The sequence below is a fragment of the Otolemur garnettii genome, unplaced genomic scaffold (assembly GCF_000181295.1).
Source record: "Otolemur garnettii isolate 467f Iridium unplaced genomic scaffold, OtoGar3 scaffold00007, whole genome shotgun sequence".
Lineage (NCBI taxonomy): Eukaryota > Metazoa > Chordata > Mammalia > Primates > Galagidae > Otolemur > Otolemur garnettii.
This window is the reverse complement of record NW_003852402.1, coordinates 3,617,105-3,631,026: the sequence shown is the minus strand read 5'-3', so window position 1 is coordinate 3,631,026 and position 13,922 is coordinate 3,617,105. Positions and strand designations below refer to the sequence as shown.

The 13,922-nt window shown below is 44.8% G+C and overlaps 1 protein-coding gene and 1 pseudogene across 1 annotated transcript in view; both read left to right on the top strand.

Moving 5' to 3' along the window:
* Window positions 1-4,077, top strand: part of ATXN10 (ataxin 10) — a 119,018-nt gene extending 114,941 nt beyond the window's left edge. Inside the window, exons 11-12 of the mRNA XM_003783111.3 lie at window positions 3,102-3,289; window positions 3,757-4,077. Of these exons, the coding sequence (XP_003783159.1) occupies window positions 3,102-3,289; window positions 3,757-3,759 (191 nt within the window). The 3' untranslated portion in view covers window positions 3,760-4,077. The remainder of the gene's footprint in view (window positions 1-3,101; window positions 3,290-3,756) is intronic.
* A 4,590-nt stretch (window positions 4,078-8,667) lies between these two features.
* The window catches only part of LOC100942561, a 10,715-nt pseudogene continuing 5,460 nt past the window's right edge, over window positions 8,668-13,922 (top strand).

Below are 13,922 nucleotides of genomic sequence, written 5' to 3'. Positions count from 1 at the left end.
GGTTCTCAACCTGTGGGTGGTAACTGACAGGAACTGTATTAAAGGGTCACGGCTTTAGGAATGTTGAGAACCAGTGCCCTAGATGCGGGGATCCAGGGAGTGGAGCAGACGCCTCCCCTCCATCCTGAAGAGTGCGTGGCATCAACAGGGTCTCTGACTCCATGAAGCCCTCCTTCACCAGAGGAGGGTGAATTTCACTAAAAAACATGTAAGAGTGGTAAATAACAAATTTGAGTGGCAAGTGTTGGGGTTTTCTATTGTTGATTTGTTAATTCTGATTCTCAAGGTACTGACAAAGAGCTGATTCCTAAGTGGCATTGTGGCCACGCCCACCCCACCCCACCTTACAAATCTTTCTACACTCTGAATACCAGTTCTGGAAGAAGACAGAGGTGCCTTTTCCTGCTCTGAGCTTGGGTGCTGCTTCTGTCAGGCTGTGGGTCAGTGGTTGTGCCAAGAGTCTGCTCCCCGTGCTGTCTTGACCATCACATCTCGTGATGTTTGGGGGGGCACATGTGGCAGGACCAGCCTGGGCCTGCGCAGCGCCCTCACCTCCAGGAGGGCTCTCCGTCAGCCTCGCTCCGTCGGTCGGGGCTTTCTGTGTCCCTTTCCCCTTAGATGTGGAGTGGGTATCTTGTGAGTTTTCCTTGTATAGAAATGAGCAACCGAACATTTTAAGGGTGAGTTTGCTACTAAAATGCCATGATAACAATATTTTCACAAAATGTTATAGAAAAGTTTCTCCTCCCGCCAACACGAACATGGCTACAATTCACTCTTTCATTCCATCTGCATGGGAATCCTCTGTGTTCTGTTGTTATGGACCTTTTATTTCCCCAGGCCAGCCTCCTTGCCTGGTTTGCATTTAGATTGGGTTACTTTCATCTAATCTCTCAAACTATGCAGAGCCTAAGTCAGGAAACCACATGGAGAGCAGGAGGGAGCTCAGCCTGTGGGGGTCGCTGCAGCACATCTTGGCTCCACACTTGGCACCTTGTCTGGCCAGCATCAGACAGTGTGGCTGCGTCCACACACTTGGGTGTTATCCTGGGTGTGAAAGTCATTGAGCAGATAGTTTATTGCTGGAAAATACACTGACATGTTGGAAGTGTTTGATACCTGGGATGGTTATTTTTACTTCCTGCACTGGCACAGAGTGAGGGCTTGGTGATTGTAGAAAGGAGGGGAAACTCAAATTTAGGCTTTACACATTTTAGTATTTGTACAGATTCTGGCTCCAGAAAAGAAATTATAGCCTTTATGAAGGACCGTGACTGTGTCATAAAAGGATGACAGATCAGTGGCAAAATGAGAGCATTTTCCCCACCAGAAATGGATGAGATGACTAGTTACAGAATCGACCTCAGCTGGGCACTGGCAGCCTCATTCTGTGCCATCTGGAAAAGGCCTGTCGCTTACACCCACAAGCAGTTTCAACAGTGCCTCCTGGGGCCAGCAGGTCGCCCACTCAGCAGATGCTTGTTGGTGCCTATCTTCCTGCCAGGCTCTCTGTCTGGGCTCCAGAGCCCCAGAGATATGTGACCCATAGTCCCTGACATGGAAGAGCAGACCAGGGGCTTAATGCTGCACTCAGGGACATAGTGCACCCACCCAGGGGTCAGGAAGGGCTTGTTGGTACTGCCAACAGCTCAGTGGTACATTGGAGGGACTAGGCTGGAGCAACCTTTTTTTTTTTTTTTTTTTGAGACAGAGCCTCAAGCTGTCCCTCTGGGTAGAGTGCAGTGGCATCACAGCTCACAGCAACCTCCAACTCCTGGGCTCAAGCGAGTCTCCTGCCTCAGCCTCCCAAGCAGCAGAACCACAGGCGCCTGCCACAATGCCTGGCTATTTTTTTGTTGTTGTTGTTGTTGTTGCAGCCATCATTGTTATTTGGCAGGCCCGGGCTGGATTCAAACCCATCACCTTAGGTATACGTGGCTGGTGCCTTAGCCACTTGAGTCACAGGCGCTGAGCCTAGAGCATCCTTCTAAAACCTGTAGAAACACCTCTGCACCAGTGCCTATGCTGCTACATTTCCATTATCTGACTTTGGTAGACAAGTTCATTTTTTTTACTTTTTTCTTCTTTCTTTCCCTCTTTTTTTTTTTTTTGAGACACGCCCAAATGGGGCGCACCTGCTGATCATCCTGGTTTTTCCTTGTTTTTCTTGACATTTCCATCTCCTCATGGGCAAGGAGGCCTCTTTATTTGGAAAAAGTATTTCCTCCACCCTAGCTGCTTTGTTCTTCCTTCTGCACCAGGGTGCCAGGCCCCACAGGGCCAAGGCCTGTTCCTGGCAGTCTCTTACATGTCCCTACTGCAGTTTTTGTACACTTCTTCGTAGAACTACATGTAGCAGCAACTTGGTGCTTTGTTAGGTTTACACAGCTCTTGGTAATCAAATCACACACCTTGGTCAATGCTGATGCCCTGCCGTCCACTGTTCACAAGTGTTCCCCATCTGATTGTGGGACACAGCGCAGAGTGTGCTAAGTGGGATCCTCGCACTGAGGTAGGGAGGGCCGATGCCGGAATGAGCTTGGCAAGTTCTTCAAAGACCTTCAGGCTTCATCTTTAAACTCATGAAAGGGGGAAAAATTTGGGCAGTGCCTATGGCTCAAAGGGGTAGGGCACCAGCCCCATATGCTGGAGGTGGTGGGTTCAAATTCAGCCCCAGCCCAAAAAAAAAGGGGGGGGGAATTCCATAGTGACTCCTAGGAAACAATTGCTGGTTATACCTGGGCTCTCCTCAACCAGGATGACTGTCCTGCCCCACCCTGGCCTGATCCCTGTGTGTGATTCTGTAGTGTTCCTGGTGACTCAGTCATAGTCATCCAACAAAGGAGTGTGTGAGAGTGTGTGTGCATGTTTGTGTTCACACTGAGTAAGCCCCTTTGGGCGCAACCCTGAGCATGTGCTTGCGTTAGAGCTTTTTAGTTTGTTTGCACTTTGAATGCTTAAGCATAGACATACCCTTACGAGAAACTTGATTAATTCTGGCCTTTCGGTGTTTCTGTGCCCCTCTTCCTGGGGTTTGGGGGTCACTCCCGTGAATCTCTAACAGGAAAGCTAGACAGCAGGTTCCTTAACTCTGGCTCCAGTTCTGACCCAGTGGGTGGTGTACGCCATCCGAAACCTCACGGAAGACAATAGCCAAAACCAAGATTTGATTGCAAAGATGGAAGACCAGGGGCTGGCAGACACGTCCCTGCTTAAAAAAATTGGTTTTGAAGTTGAAAAGCGGGGTGAAAAGCTGATTCTAAGATCTACGAGGGACATGCCCCCACCGGTGAGTATCCCCAGTGCTGCCATTCCGCCTGTGGAAGGTTTTTGCTACCTGCTCCTTACCTGGGACGTGATGAGGTTTATAAGAACATGGACAGGAGAGTTTCACCCTCAAATGCTTTATCAAAGAAAGCTCTGAATATAGTTGCAAACAATTTTTTGGTTCAGCCTTTATGCTGCCATTTTTTAAAAATAAAATTTCATACTCATTCTGGGGGAGAAATACAAAAAACATATCAATTTTTTCATGGTCTAAAAGTAAGTTACTCCCAGGAATTGGATTTTCTTTAGGAGACAGCTAATGTTAACTCCAGTTAGAAGCACTGAAATTCCTTGAATGATAATGAATGAGTTCTCTCTGCTTTCTCCATGTGATTCGGTCATTGACCAGAGCTCTGCCCTGCACCTTGTCTGATAATTCTTGTTAATTCCCTTCTTAAATCTGTGATTTTGTTTCTTTTTTCTTCTTAGTGAGTGAAGTGCATCCACATGTCTGAATATTTGGAACCTGTTCCGTGGAGTTTTGTCTTCTGCAGGATGTGAAATGACAAGTATTTGAGGATTTGTAGGTACAAATCAGGAAAATATGACTCTCTTAGGCGCTAGAGTTAAGTGGGTATAAGCTAAAAGTGACAGTGCTGAGTTTGCTCTTGTTTCTTTGCTTTCAGTGTAACTGTCTGGTTTGCCTTTGCTCCTCTGTGTAGAATGTGCATTTAAGTAATAGATTGTACTCACTGTGACAGCAAATAATAAAACCTTCTCTTTGAGGGCACATCCCTCATTTGGCAAGGACTTGGATGTTTGCTTGGCTTCTGTTGGTCCCCTCAGATGGCAAGTCAGCGTCATTGCATTTATTTTCGTTTTCTCACAGGGTTTTCTGAACTCTGGCAGGCAGTTGGAGTAGTTTCTCACTGTGATTAATTCTAGCAATCTCTTTTCATCCCTTCTGCCTTTCCAAAACATTGACAAGACTCATTTCCAGTTAATTAATTCGAGAACCCTCCCTCTTCACTTTAGGTACTGGGCTGTGTTGTCACTGGGCTCTGTCCCTTTGGAACGTGGCAGAGAGTGAGATTGGTGAGCAAACATGTGCAGTGGGTGTTTAACTCTTCTTGTTCCAAATCCTCCGAGAAGCAGACTTCTCAGATCCAGTCTGTGTAGGGGCAAGTGCCACACCACACCCCCCTTCACACCTCTGCACTGGACCGGAGGAGGAACGCTCCACCTCCTGCTCCATGTGCAGCACTGAAGATACGTTCGTGTCTTAAGCGCTGGGCTCATGAAGGCTCCACATGGCTCTGTGGCTTCACTGGAATGTCAGAAGCAGTTTTGAGGAATAGGAGTTTATTTGACATCTATCTATTTACCTGTCTGTCTGCATGTATCAGAATAGGATTGGATTAAGCAAGCCCTTTATAACCACCCAAATCATTAACACAACCAACAAAAACTCAAGTGGGAGGTCATGTCACAGATGTGTAAAACATATCTTCTCAAACAACCATGTTGCAAAATTAATATATCTACAGACTTTGCACAAGTCCCATTGAGCCTCTGAAACTAAAAACACTAAAGACTTAACCGAGAGTTTAATAACAATACTGACTGCTGCAAAGTAAAATATTGGTAAGTTTCTGTACCATACTTAAGTTGCTTTGTAAAAATAACTGTGTTGAGAAGGACTTACAAGTTTCCCCATGAGCTATCTAATATGCTGTGCATAACTCTGAAGACTCATCAGCGTCTAAGGTTGTGGCAGTCTGTGAATAACGTTTTTCTTTCATTTATTACATTCTATCAGTAAAGAAGCTATTGCAAAATTTTAAATACACAAAGGAGTCATTCTCTTCTGGTGAATAAAGAGTTAAAGCTCTGTTCTCTAAATGGAAGCCTAGCCAAAGGAAAAAACAGTGGGAGTCCCTTTTCCCTTTTAAAAAGTTTGCAATAGACACTTCTTTTTTTCCTTTCTCAATAGACGTATGCACATCAGTGGAATCACACAAACATGCTGGTATGAGCCGTATAATAACAAACACAAATCAGTAAAAGGGAGCCTTGTGAGAAGACAGAACGGGGTAATGGTTATGTGTTTTCTAAATAGGAAGTGTGGGGCCTGCACAGTGAAAACATGCTGAGGACTGCATTGTGGCTGCTTTTGATTCCCTCGGATAGATTAATTCTTGAGCACAACAGCTTTCCTGTCCTCTACCAGTGGGCTCACAGCTCCTGAGAACCTTGTTTTACATGCTGTAGCTGATTAATCACCACCTCAGTCAGTCATTTAGAAGGAAGAAAAAAGCAGGCTGGCTTACAAAACTTGTAAAGGGACAGAATGGTCACAGCGAGTTCTACGACCATATTGCTGCTTTCAAGAGCCAGCTGACGACGCTTCAGCCCACTTCATTTCAGCAAATGGAGGGAAAGGTCCTCTGCTTGCTTTTGAGTCCGGATATTTGCAGAGTGATTGTTTTTAATACCTTAACAATGAATGTGAAGATCTCAAAAACATTTATTTCCACAATTGTAATACACTCAACTCCCTTTCCATAGTTTTCACATCCACGGATTGAGCCAACCCAGGATCAAAAATATTTGGGAAAATAAAAAACAATAAAAAACAGCAATACAGGGCAGTGCCTGTGGCTCAAAGGAGTAGGATGCTGGCCCTATATGCTGGAGGTGGCGGGTTCAAACCCAGCCCTTGCCAAAAACTGCAAAAAAAAAAAAAAAAAATGATAATACAACAATAAAATACAAATTTAAAAATACTGTTTAACAACGATTTGCATAGCATTTATATTGTATTAGGTATTATAAGTATTATAAGTAACCTAGAGATGATTTAAATTGGACAAGAGGACACACAAGGTTACATACAAACACTACACTATCTTATGCAGATAAAGAGCTTGAACATCTGTGGATTTTGGTGTCTTCAAGGGGTCCTCAGAACAATCCCCTGCAAGATACCAGGGGACACCTGTGGTGCGCTGTCACATCTGTCCACATTAGTACAGCTCGTGGTGGTGCTTTTGATTTTAGAAGCTAACATTAAGATGTATCTTTTTGTTCTGTAACTTCCAAACCTACCATAGGGCTTTCAGACCACTAATACATGTCCTTTTGAGATGTAGATGAGATATAGACAATGACTGAGGTGATTGGGTTGCCAATTAGTTTATTTATTTATTTTGAGACAGAGTCTCAAGCTGTCACCCTGATAGAGTGCTGTGGTGTCACAGCTCACAGCAACCTCCAGCTCTTGGGCTGAAACAATTCTCTTGCCTCAGCCTCCCAAGTAGCTGGGATTACAGGCACCCACCACAACACCCGGCTGTTTTTTGGTGTAGTCATCTTTGTTTGGCAGGCCGGGACCAGATTTGAACCCACCAGCTCTGGGGTATGTGGCTGGCACCTTAGCCGCTTAAGCTACAGGCGCCAAGTCGATTTTTTATTTATTTTTTACACAGTCTCATTCTGTCACCCCTGGTAGAGTGCTATGGCATCAGAGCTCACAGCAACCTCAAACTCTTGGGCTCAAGCAATCCTCTTGCCTTAGGCTCCCAGGTAACTGGGACTATAGGCACCTGCTACAATGCCGGGCTGGTTTTTCTATTTTTAGTAGAGACAGGGTCTCACTCAGGCTGGTCTCGAACTCCTGAGCTCAAGCAATCCACCCACCTTAACCTCCCAGAGGAGGAGTTACAGAGCTAGGATTACAGGCATGAGCCACTGTGCCTAGCCAGTTACTAAGTTTAAAATCAAAAATTAATGTTTTATATGTATGTATCTTATGTCCATTCTTTTTTGAAGTCATTCATATATTTAATAACAATACCTGGCATTTAAGTGTTATTTAAATGGCTTTTTATCCTTTAATTTCTATCTTTGGATGAATAAAAAAGATACTAGAACAAAAATGCTAGTCTTGGCAAGAGGAAAGCTTTAAAAAAATACATACATTATTATTAGTAAATTAAATATATAAAGCAGTTTCTCAACCTTCCTAATGCTGCGACCCTTTAATACAGTTCCTCATGTTGTGGTGATCCCCAACCATAATTATTTTTGTTCTACTTCATAACTAATTTTGCTACTGTTATGAATCATAATACAAATATCTGATATGCAGGATGTATTTAGGTGACTCTGGTGAAAGGGTCATTCGACCCACAGGTTGAGAACTGCTGATGTAGAGGAATCAGTTTTATGTGTGAAGCAATAGAATTTAGCAGAATTTTAAAATGCAGAGACGTTGAGGAAGTACCTTATGTTAGGATCTAACACACCAGGCCAGCGGTTCTCAGCCTCCCTAACGTCGCTACCCACAGGAACTGTATTAAAGGGTCGCGGCATTTTCCCCTTTGGGGAAAAGCCTTGGTGCTGTCCAAGGTTCTGATCATACCACAACATTGGCCTGTGTAAAATCAGTTAAAAACCTTGTTTTCAAAATTCAAAATTTTCCTTGTAATTGTATGACACAATGTTTGCTTTCTTCTTCTCTACACATTTTTATATATTTACTTGGATTTTAAGGTCAAATATTACATGCTTCAGAATATGAATTTGGTTTACTATCTACAGTACACGTGAATTTTTGAGCTAAGCCTTTTCTTTAAACACAGTGGTTGCAGTGTTAACTCATCCATCATATTCTCCTTATCACAACTAGAGACACTTCTGCCACTGGAAATGACATTCTGAAAATTTGCCATAACTATTTGTTCTTAATTAAAACCTTAAATTAGAAACATTATTTTAAATGTTTCTTTTTCCTTAAACAGCACAATTATTTTAATAGCCCATTCTTCTTTAGACAGAATAAACAACATAATATTTAACATTCTTCATTTACTTACCAATTTCTGTGTTTGTTTCACATCACTTAAGAGCTTAGGTAACATTTTATAAATGGATGTAATTTTTATCACTGCTTTGTAAAGAGTGTTGGCCAAGAGCACAAACCCTGCCGCTGGGCTTCTGGGTTTCACTGCTGCTCTTGCACCTGTGTGACCTGGGGGACCGTTCCTGCAGTCCCAGTGCCTCCTTGTTCTCATTTTCAACCCCACTGAAAATGAGGCTCACAAACCTGCCTCATAGGAGCGGGTGAGAGTGAGGGCAGGTGATTGTGTGTATATATAGTACGTAGTTCCATAGGAGCGGGTGAGAGTGAGGGCAGGTGATTGTGTGTATATATCGTATGTGGTTCTAACACCAATCTTACTACGTGGATGAGGAAGTTGAGTCACAGCAATGTTAATGCCCCAGGTCACACAGCAGTAAATGCTTAATGATTAATTGGCATAGTTAACCAGAAGAGAATGAATGAGAGGAAAAATATGGCTGCTTTTCCCAGAAGCGTAGAAAATAAATGTAGCAGAAATGCCTGGAGTGTGGCTCTAGACAGAGCAAGGGAAGCTCCAGGGGAAGAACATAGGCTTGCAGTTAGGAAAAGTTCAGCTCTTTCTTAGCTACTAGGGCTGGCATTTAGGCACATGGCACAAGCAGTGCCAATAGCCAGTGGCCCAGAGCTGGGTTTATCACAAAGCCTATGTGACACCCTTTGAAAAGTCCTTCCTTGACCAAGAGCTGAAGCTGATTGGCAAGTACGGGCTCCGGAATGAATTGGGAGGGTCAAATTTACCCTGGCCAAGATCCGCAGGGCCGTCTGAGAGCTGCTGGCACTGCGCAAGAAGAACCTGCTGTGGTGACTTATCCGCATTGGAGTGCTGGGCCAGGGCAGGAGGAAGCTGGATTACATCCTGGGCCTGATCGTGAGGACTTGGAGAGGTGTCTGCAGACCCAGGTCTTTAAGCTGAGCCTGGCCAAATCCATTCCCCTCACCTGAGTGCTGATCCGCCAGCCCCACATCAGGGTCCACAAGCAGGTGGTAAATATCTTGTCCTTCATCGATGCCCACCTGGATGCCCAGAAGCACATCCACTTCTCCCTCCATTCCTGCCTGTGTAAAGAGGAGGAACACCAAGAGGGGCCAGGGTGGTGCTGGAATCAGAGACAAGAAGGAGGATTGAGCCCACCCATCACCTCTGAGGTGGGGATTGTCTGGTTTTCCAGTCAGATAATAAAACAAGGTCAACATTTAATAAAAAACGTAAGTTCAAATCTCAACTCCACTTCTTGCCAGCTGTGCAAATTTAAGCAAGTTACTTAACCACTCTGAGCCTAAGTTTCCCTCTCAAACTGTACCATGCACTGAGAATACAGCAGTGAATGAGACAGAAGCTTACTTTTTGATGGGGATTACAGAAGGTTAACAAGTATGCAAATAACCTGAAACATAAGAGCATTGCATATTGCAGCAAGTATCATGAAGAAAACAAAAGTTGATGATCACGAGGTGTCTTTTCTGAGATGGCCACATCTGTATGGAGGCCCGAAGGCTGAGAAGGTGCCAGCTGTGCAGAACAGTGGGGAAGCATACTCAGGATGAGGGAGCAACATGTGCAGAGACCCCAAAACTGGACAGGCGTCCAGGAGGGCTGGGCCAATAGACCCAGAACCTAGTGGCCAGAGGGAAAGGTGTGATGTTGGGTCAGAGAGATGAGTGGGAGTCGGATTGTGCAGGGTCTTCAGAGCCATGGAAGGAACTTGAAGTGCATTGGAAAGTTTATTGAACCATTGTTAACAGAGGAGTGAGAAGATTCTACTTACAGTGTTAAAAGACCACTCTTCCTTCTAGGTAGAAAATGAGTCAGGAGAAAGAATGAAAGTGGAGAAATGATGGGCTAGTGACGGAGTGATTAGGTTTAGACAAGTGTGGGGGCCATGGAGATGGTGGGAAGATCTTAATCTGGTGTGCATGTTGCAAGGAGAAGCCATGGATTTGCTGCTGGGCATTGGACGTGGGGGAGACGAAGTAATAGGAGTGACTCCGAAGGAGATGATGGTTGTGTGCTCGCTAAGGTAGAGCAGTATGTGTGTTCGAGGCAGACAGAATCCAGAATGCTGCTTTGGGCCAATTAATTATAGATACTTTGGGACATCAATGTGGAGATGATTTTAAAAAGTAATTGTCTACACGGGACTAGAGCTCAGAAGACAGTTCAGACCTGGAAATAGTATTTGAAGTCACTGGAAGCCATGGAGATAAATGAATTATCCAGGTGAGAGTGTGATGGATTAGAGAGGGGAGCCTGATGCAAACATAGGGCCCCCAATCTAAGTCACACTTCACACATTACAGCATAAGATCTTTCCATATGTTAAACACCCCACTTAAAAAATCCTAATTCCTTTATCATTAAAATGAATAATGGACCGTTCCCTTCTTATGAGACACTTTGTTTTCTGCTTCTCATCTTTATTTTCGTTTTTTTTTTTTTTTAAGAAACAGTCTTGCTGTAGTCTTCACTCTGTCACCCAGGCTGGAGTGCAGTGGCCCGATTATAGCTCACTGCAGCCTGGAACTCCTGGGCTCATGTCCCATCTTTACAAAGGCTCCAGTGCACAACTTGGTGTGTGAAGTTTTTTTGTTTGTTTTTTCACTCCAAGGGTCGTGAAACTTCCAAGTTGCTGTGTGAAGTTTTATCTGCATTCCAGGTACATGCCATGGGAGGCAGGGAAGGATAATGAGGGGTTAAAGTATTTTTCCCAGAATATACTAGGAAAAAAAGAGCACTTCCTAATCCAGTGATGGGTGACTGAGTAGTTCTGACCACACCTTCCTGAAAATAACTAAAAAGCAAGCCAAAATTGGTACAAACTACTGCTCAAAGATACAGGAGTTATAGGGCCAGGGCTGATCACGGTGGAGGCACAGGAGGATATGGTTAGTACTGGGGCTGCTGTCCCCTCTGGGGGACAGTTCAGAGGGGGCAGGGTTGCTAAGAGGCTGAGTGGGGCTCACGAGAGCCCTGAAGAGCTAAGGCGATGGGGATGTTGCTCTAGCAAGCCTCCAGAATCGGAAGAATAATAGCAAACCAGAAATAGCTTCTCCCAGAAACTATACTCTGTTCTAATCATTTCAGTCTGAGAAATTGAAGTGAGGTAACCTTGGTGTGGTGTGGTGTGACCTCTCATGCTGATGACCTACCTGCATCTGGGGTATTGCTGACTCCAGCAACACAGATCCTCTCTAGAAACATAGTCCTTGGTCTTAATTTGTTTGTGTAATTTTTCACTCAATCCAGAATCACTATGAGGTGACAAGATAACACGAGAGTCACACGAAACCAGAACTAATATAAGTATAGAGGGGCTCACGCTAGCAGTGTTATCAGGCAGATAATAACTTGGTCCAGTGTGTTTGAAGAGATAAGAGACAGTATCCAAAATGTCAGCAAAATAAGAGATCAAATGAAAATTCTTAAACTAAAAAAAATGTGAATAAAATTAAATCAGTAGATTAGTTTAGAAAAGAAATAAATAGTAAATGAAAGCCAGGCCAATCAAAAATACCCCACATGAACCACTAAGAGAACAAATGATGAGAGATCAGGAAGTCGGGTCAGAGGGAAGGTCTAATACCCCTACGCAGAGTCTGAGAAGAGAGAATTGGGTGTCTCCTTTTCACAACTGAACTCGGGTTTGAAATGTTACCAAGCAAGCAATATGGAAAGAAAATTCACGTGAGCACCACTTAGCCCAGACAGATGATTCTTTTGTTTCCCTCAGTGAGCCAGGCATTCACTGTGAGGAGCAAAGAGGAGGGGCTACAGTTCCCAGGTCTGGGCTCATGTGCTCCCCTCTCTCTCTGCCTTAGTCATCATCTTACAGATTTTTTGCCCCAGGCTGCACAAGAGGTTGAGGCGATCGTATGGCCAACATACAGTGTTCTTCCTACCAGCTCAGCGCACCCTGCACACAGTGTTCTTCCTACCAGCTCAGTGCACCCTGCACACCGTGCGTGGTTGGGGCGAGGTTGATCCTCCTGTGCTCTGGCCGGCTGTGTGTCCACTCGCGTGTCGTCCCCCCCCCCCCCCCCGTCAGCTCACAATTGCTTTGTTCTGGTCATTCCCACCCACTCTCACCTCCATTTATATCATGGATTGGGAAAGTTATTTACAGTGTAGGGGTGTAGCAAGTGTTTGTCTCTTTTGGGTGAAGTAACTATATGTTTATCTCAGCGCATGCAACCTCTCACAAACAACATATGCTTATCACAACGGGGTAAACATGTTTACAATTTTGGCGGGCTTTGGGGTAAAAGTATGATTTTCACCTCTTCTGGTGACATTCTTTAGAGCAATTCAAGAAAAGCATGTTTACAAGCAAAAGAGCATTTTGGCTAGTGTTGTGGGCTGAATTGTGCGCCCCCCCCCCCATTTATATGTTGAAGTCCTAACCCCCGGAAGCTCAGAATGTGACTGTATTTGGAGATAGCATTTAAAGAGGTAATTAAGTTAAAATTGCATGGGCCCTAATCCAGTATGACTGATGTAAAAGGAGGAAATTTAGCTGGATGTGGTGGTGAAGCTGAGGCAGGAGGATTGCTTGAGGCCAGGAGTTCAAGACCAGCCTGGAAAACATAGCAAGACCCTGTCTCTTCAACAGTATAAAAACATCAGCCGGTGTGGTGGCATGCACCTGTAGGCCCAGCTACTTGAGAGGCTGAGGCCAGAGAATGACTCAAGCCCAAGAGTTGGAGTGTGCAGTGAGCTGTGATCATGCCACTGCACTCCAGCTTGGGCAGCAAAAGAAGACACTGTCCCCGTGTTTAAAAAAAACGGGGGGGGGGGGGCACCTGTGGCTCAAAGGAGAAGGGCATCGGCCCCATATGCTGGAGGTGGTGGGTTCAAACCCAGCCCCAGCCAAAAACTGGAAAAAAAAAAAAAAGGCCTTGTACAGAGGGAAGACCCTTTGAAGACAGAAGAAAGTTGTCATCTGTGTGCTGCGGAGACATGGCTCAGAAGAAGCCAGGCTTCCTAACACCTTGAATTTAAGACATCTGGCCTCTGGGACTAGGAGAAGGTAAATTTTTGTGTTGAACCTGTCGGTCTGTGGTGTTTTGTGTGGCAGCCCTAGCAGGCTGACTTACCAGGTTCAAGCACAGTAGATACACACATTGTCCTTGTGTGATGGGGGGTGAGGCCGCTTCACACTGGCTGATCTCACACATCACAGTGGGGCAGAAGTAACTTTGAAGAGACAGAGTTGAGAATCTGAATGAATCCCAAGCAGGATAAATGGGAGAAAACAGCACATTATGACACCACTGAAAATCCCTGGCGAACTGTAAAGCAACTGAGAGACAGGGACCAGCTTCTGACATGGCTCCCATGGTCTTCCCTCCTGGAACTCAGGCCTATGTGATCCTCATGTCTAACTAACAGAATGTCCCACTTGCGTGGTTAGTTTAAATAGACTGAGCCATCTATTAGTACCTTGCTGCCAGTGTCTTGCAGTCTCACTGAAGTGAGCTGTGGTGTTGGGAGGTACTCCTGTGAAGAGGAGCAAAGGGGCCTCCAGCCAGCAGCTTGTCAGGGCTGCATTCTTATCCGCACTCTTGATCCACAGAGACTGATAAACATTCCCAAATGAAGCCCTTGAGTTTGGGGGTAAGTTGTTATATAGTAGTGGTTAACCAATACAAGAAGTAGCACAATTTACCCTCAAAGGAGCAAATACTATTAGACTGGCAGCTGACTTATCAACAGAAAGCCAGAAGACAGCAGAAT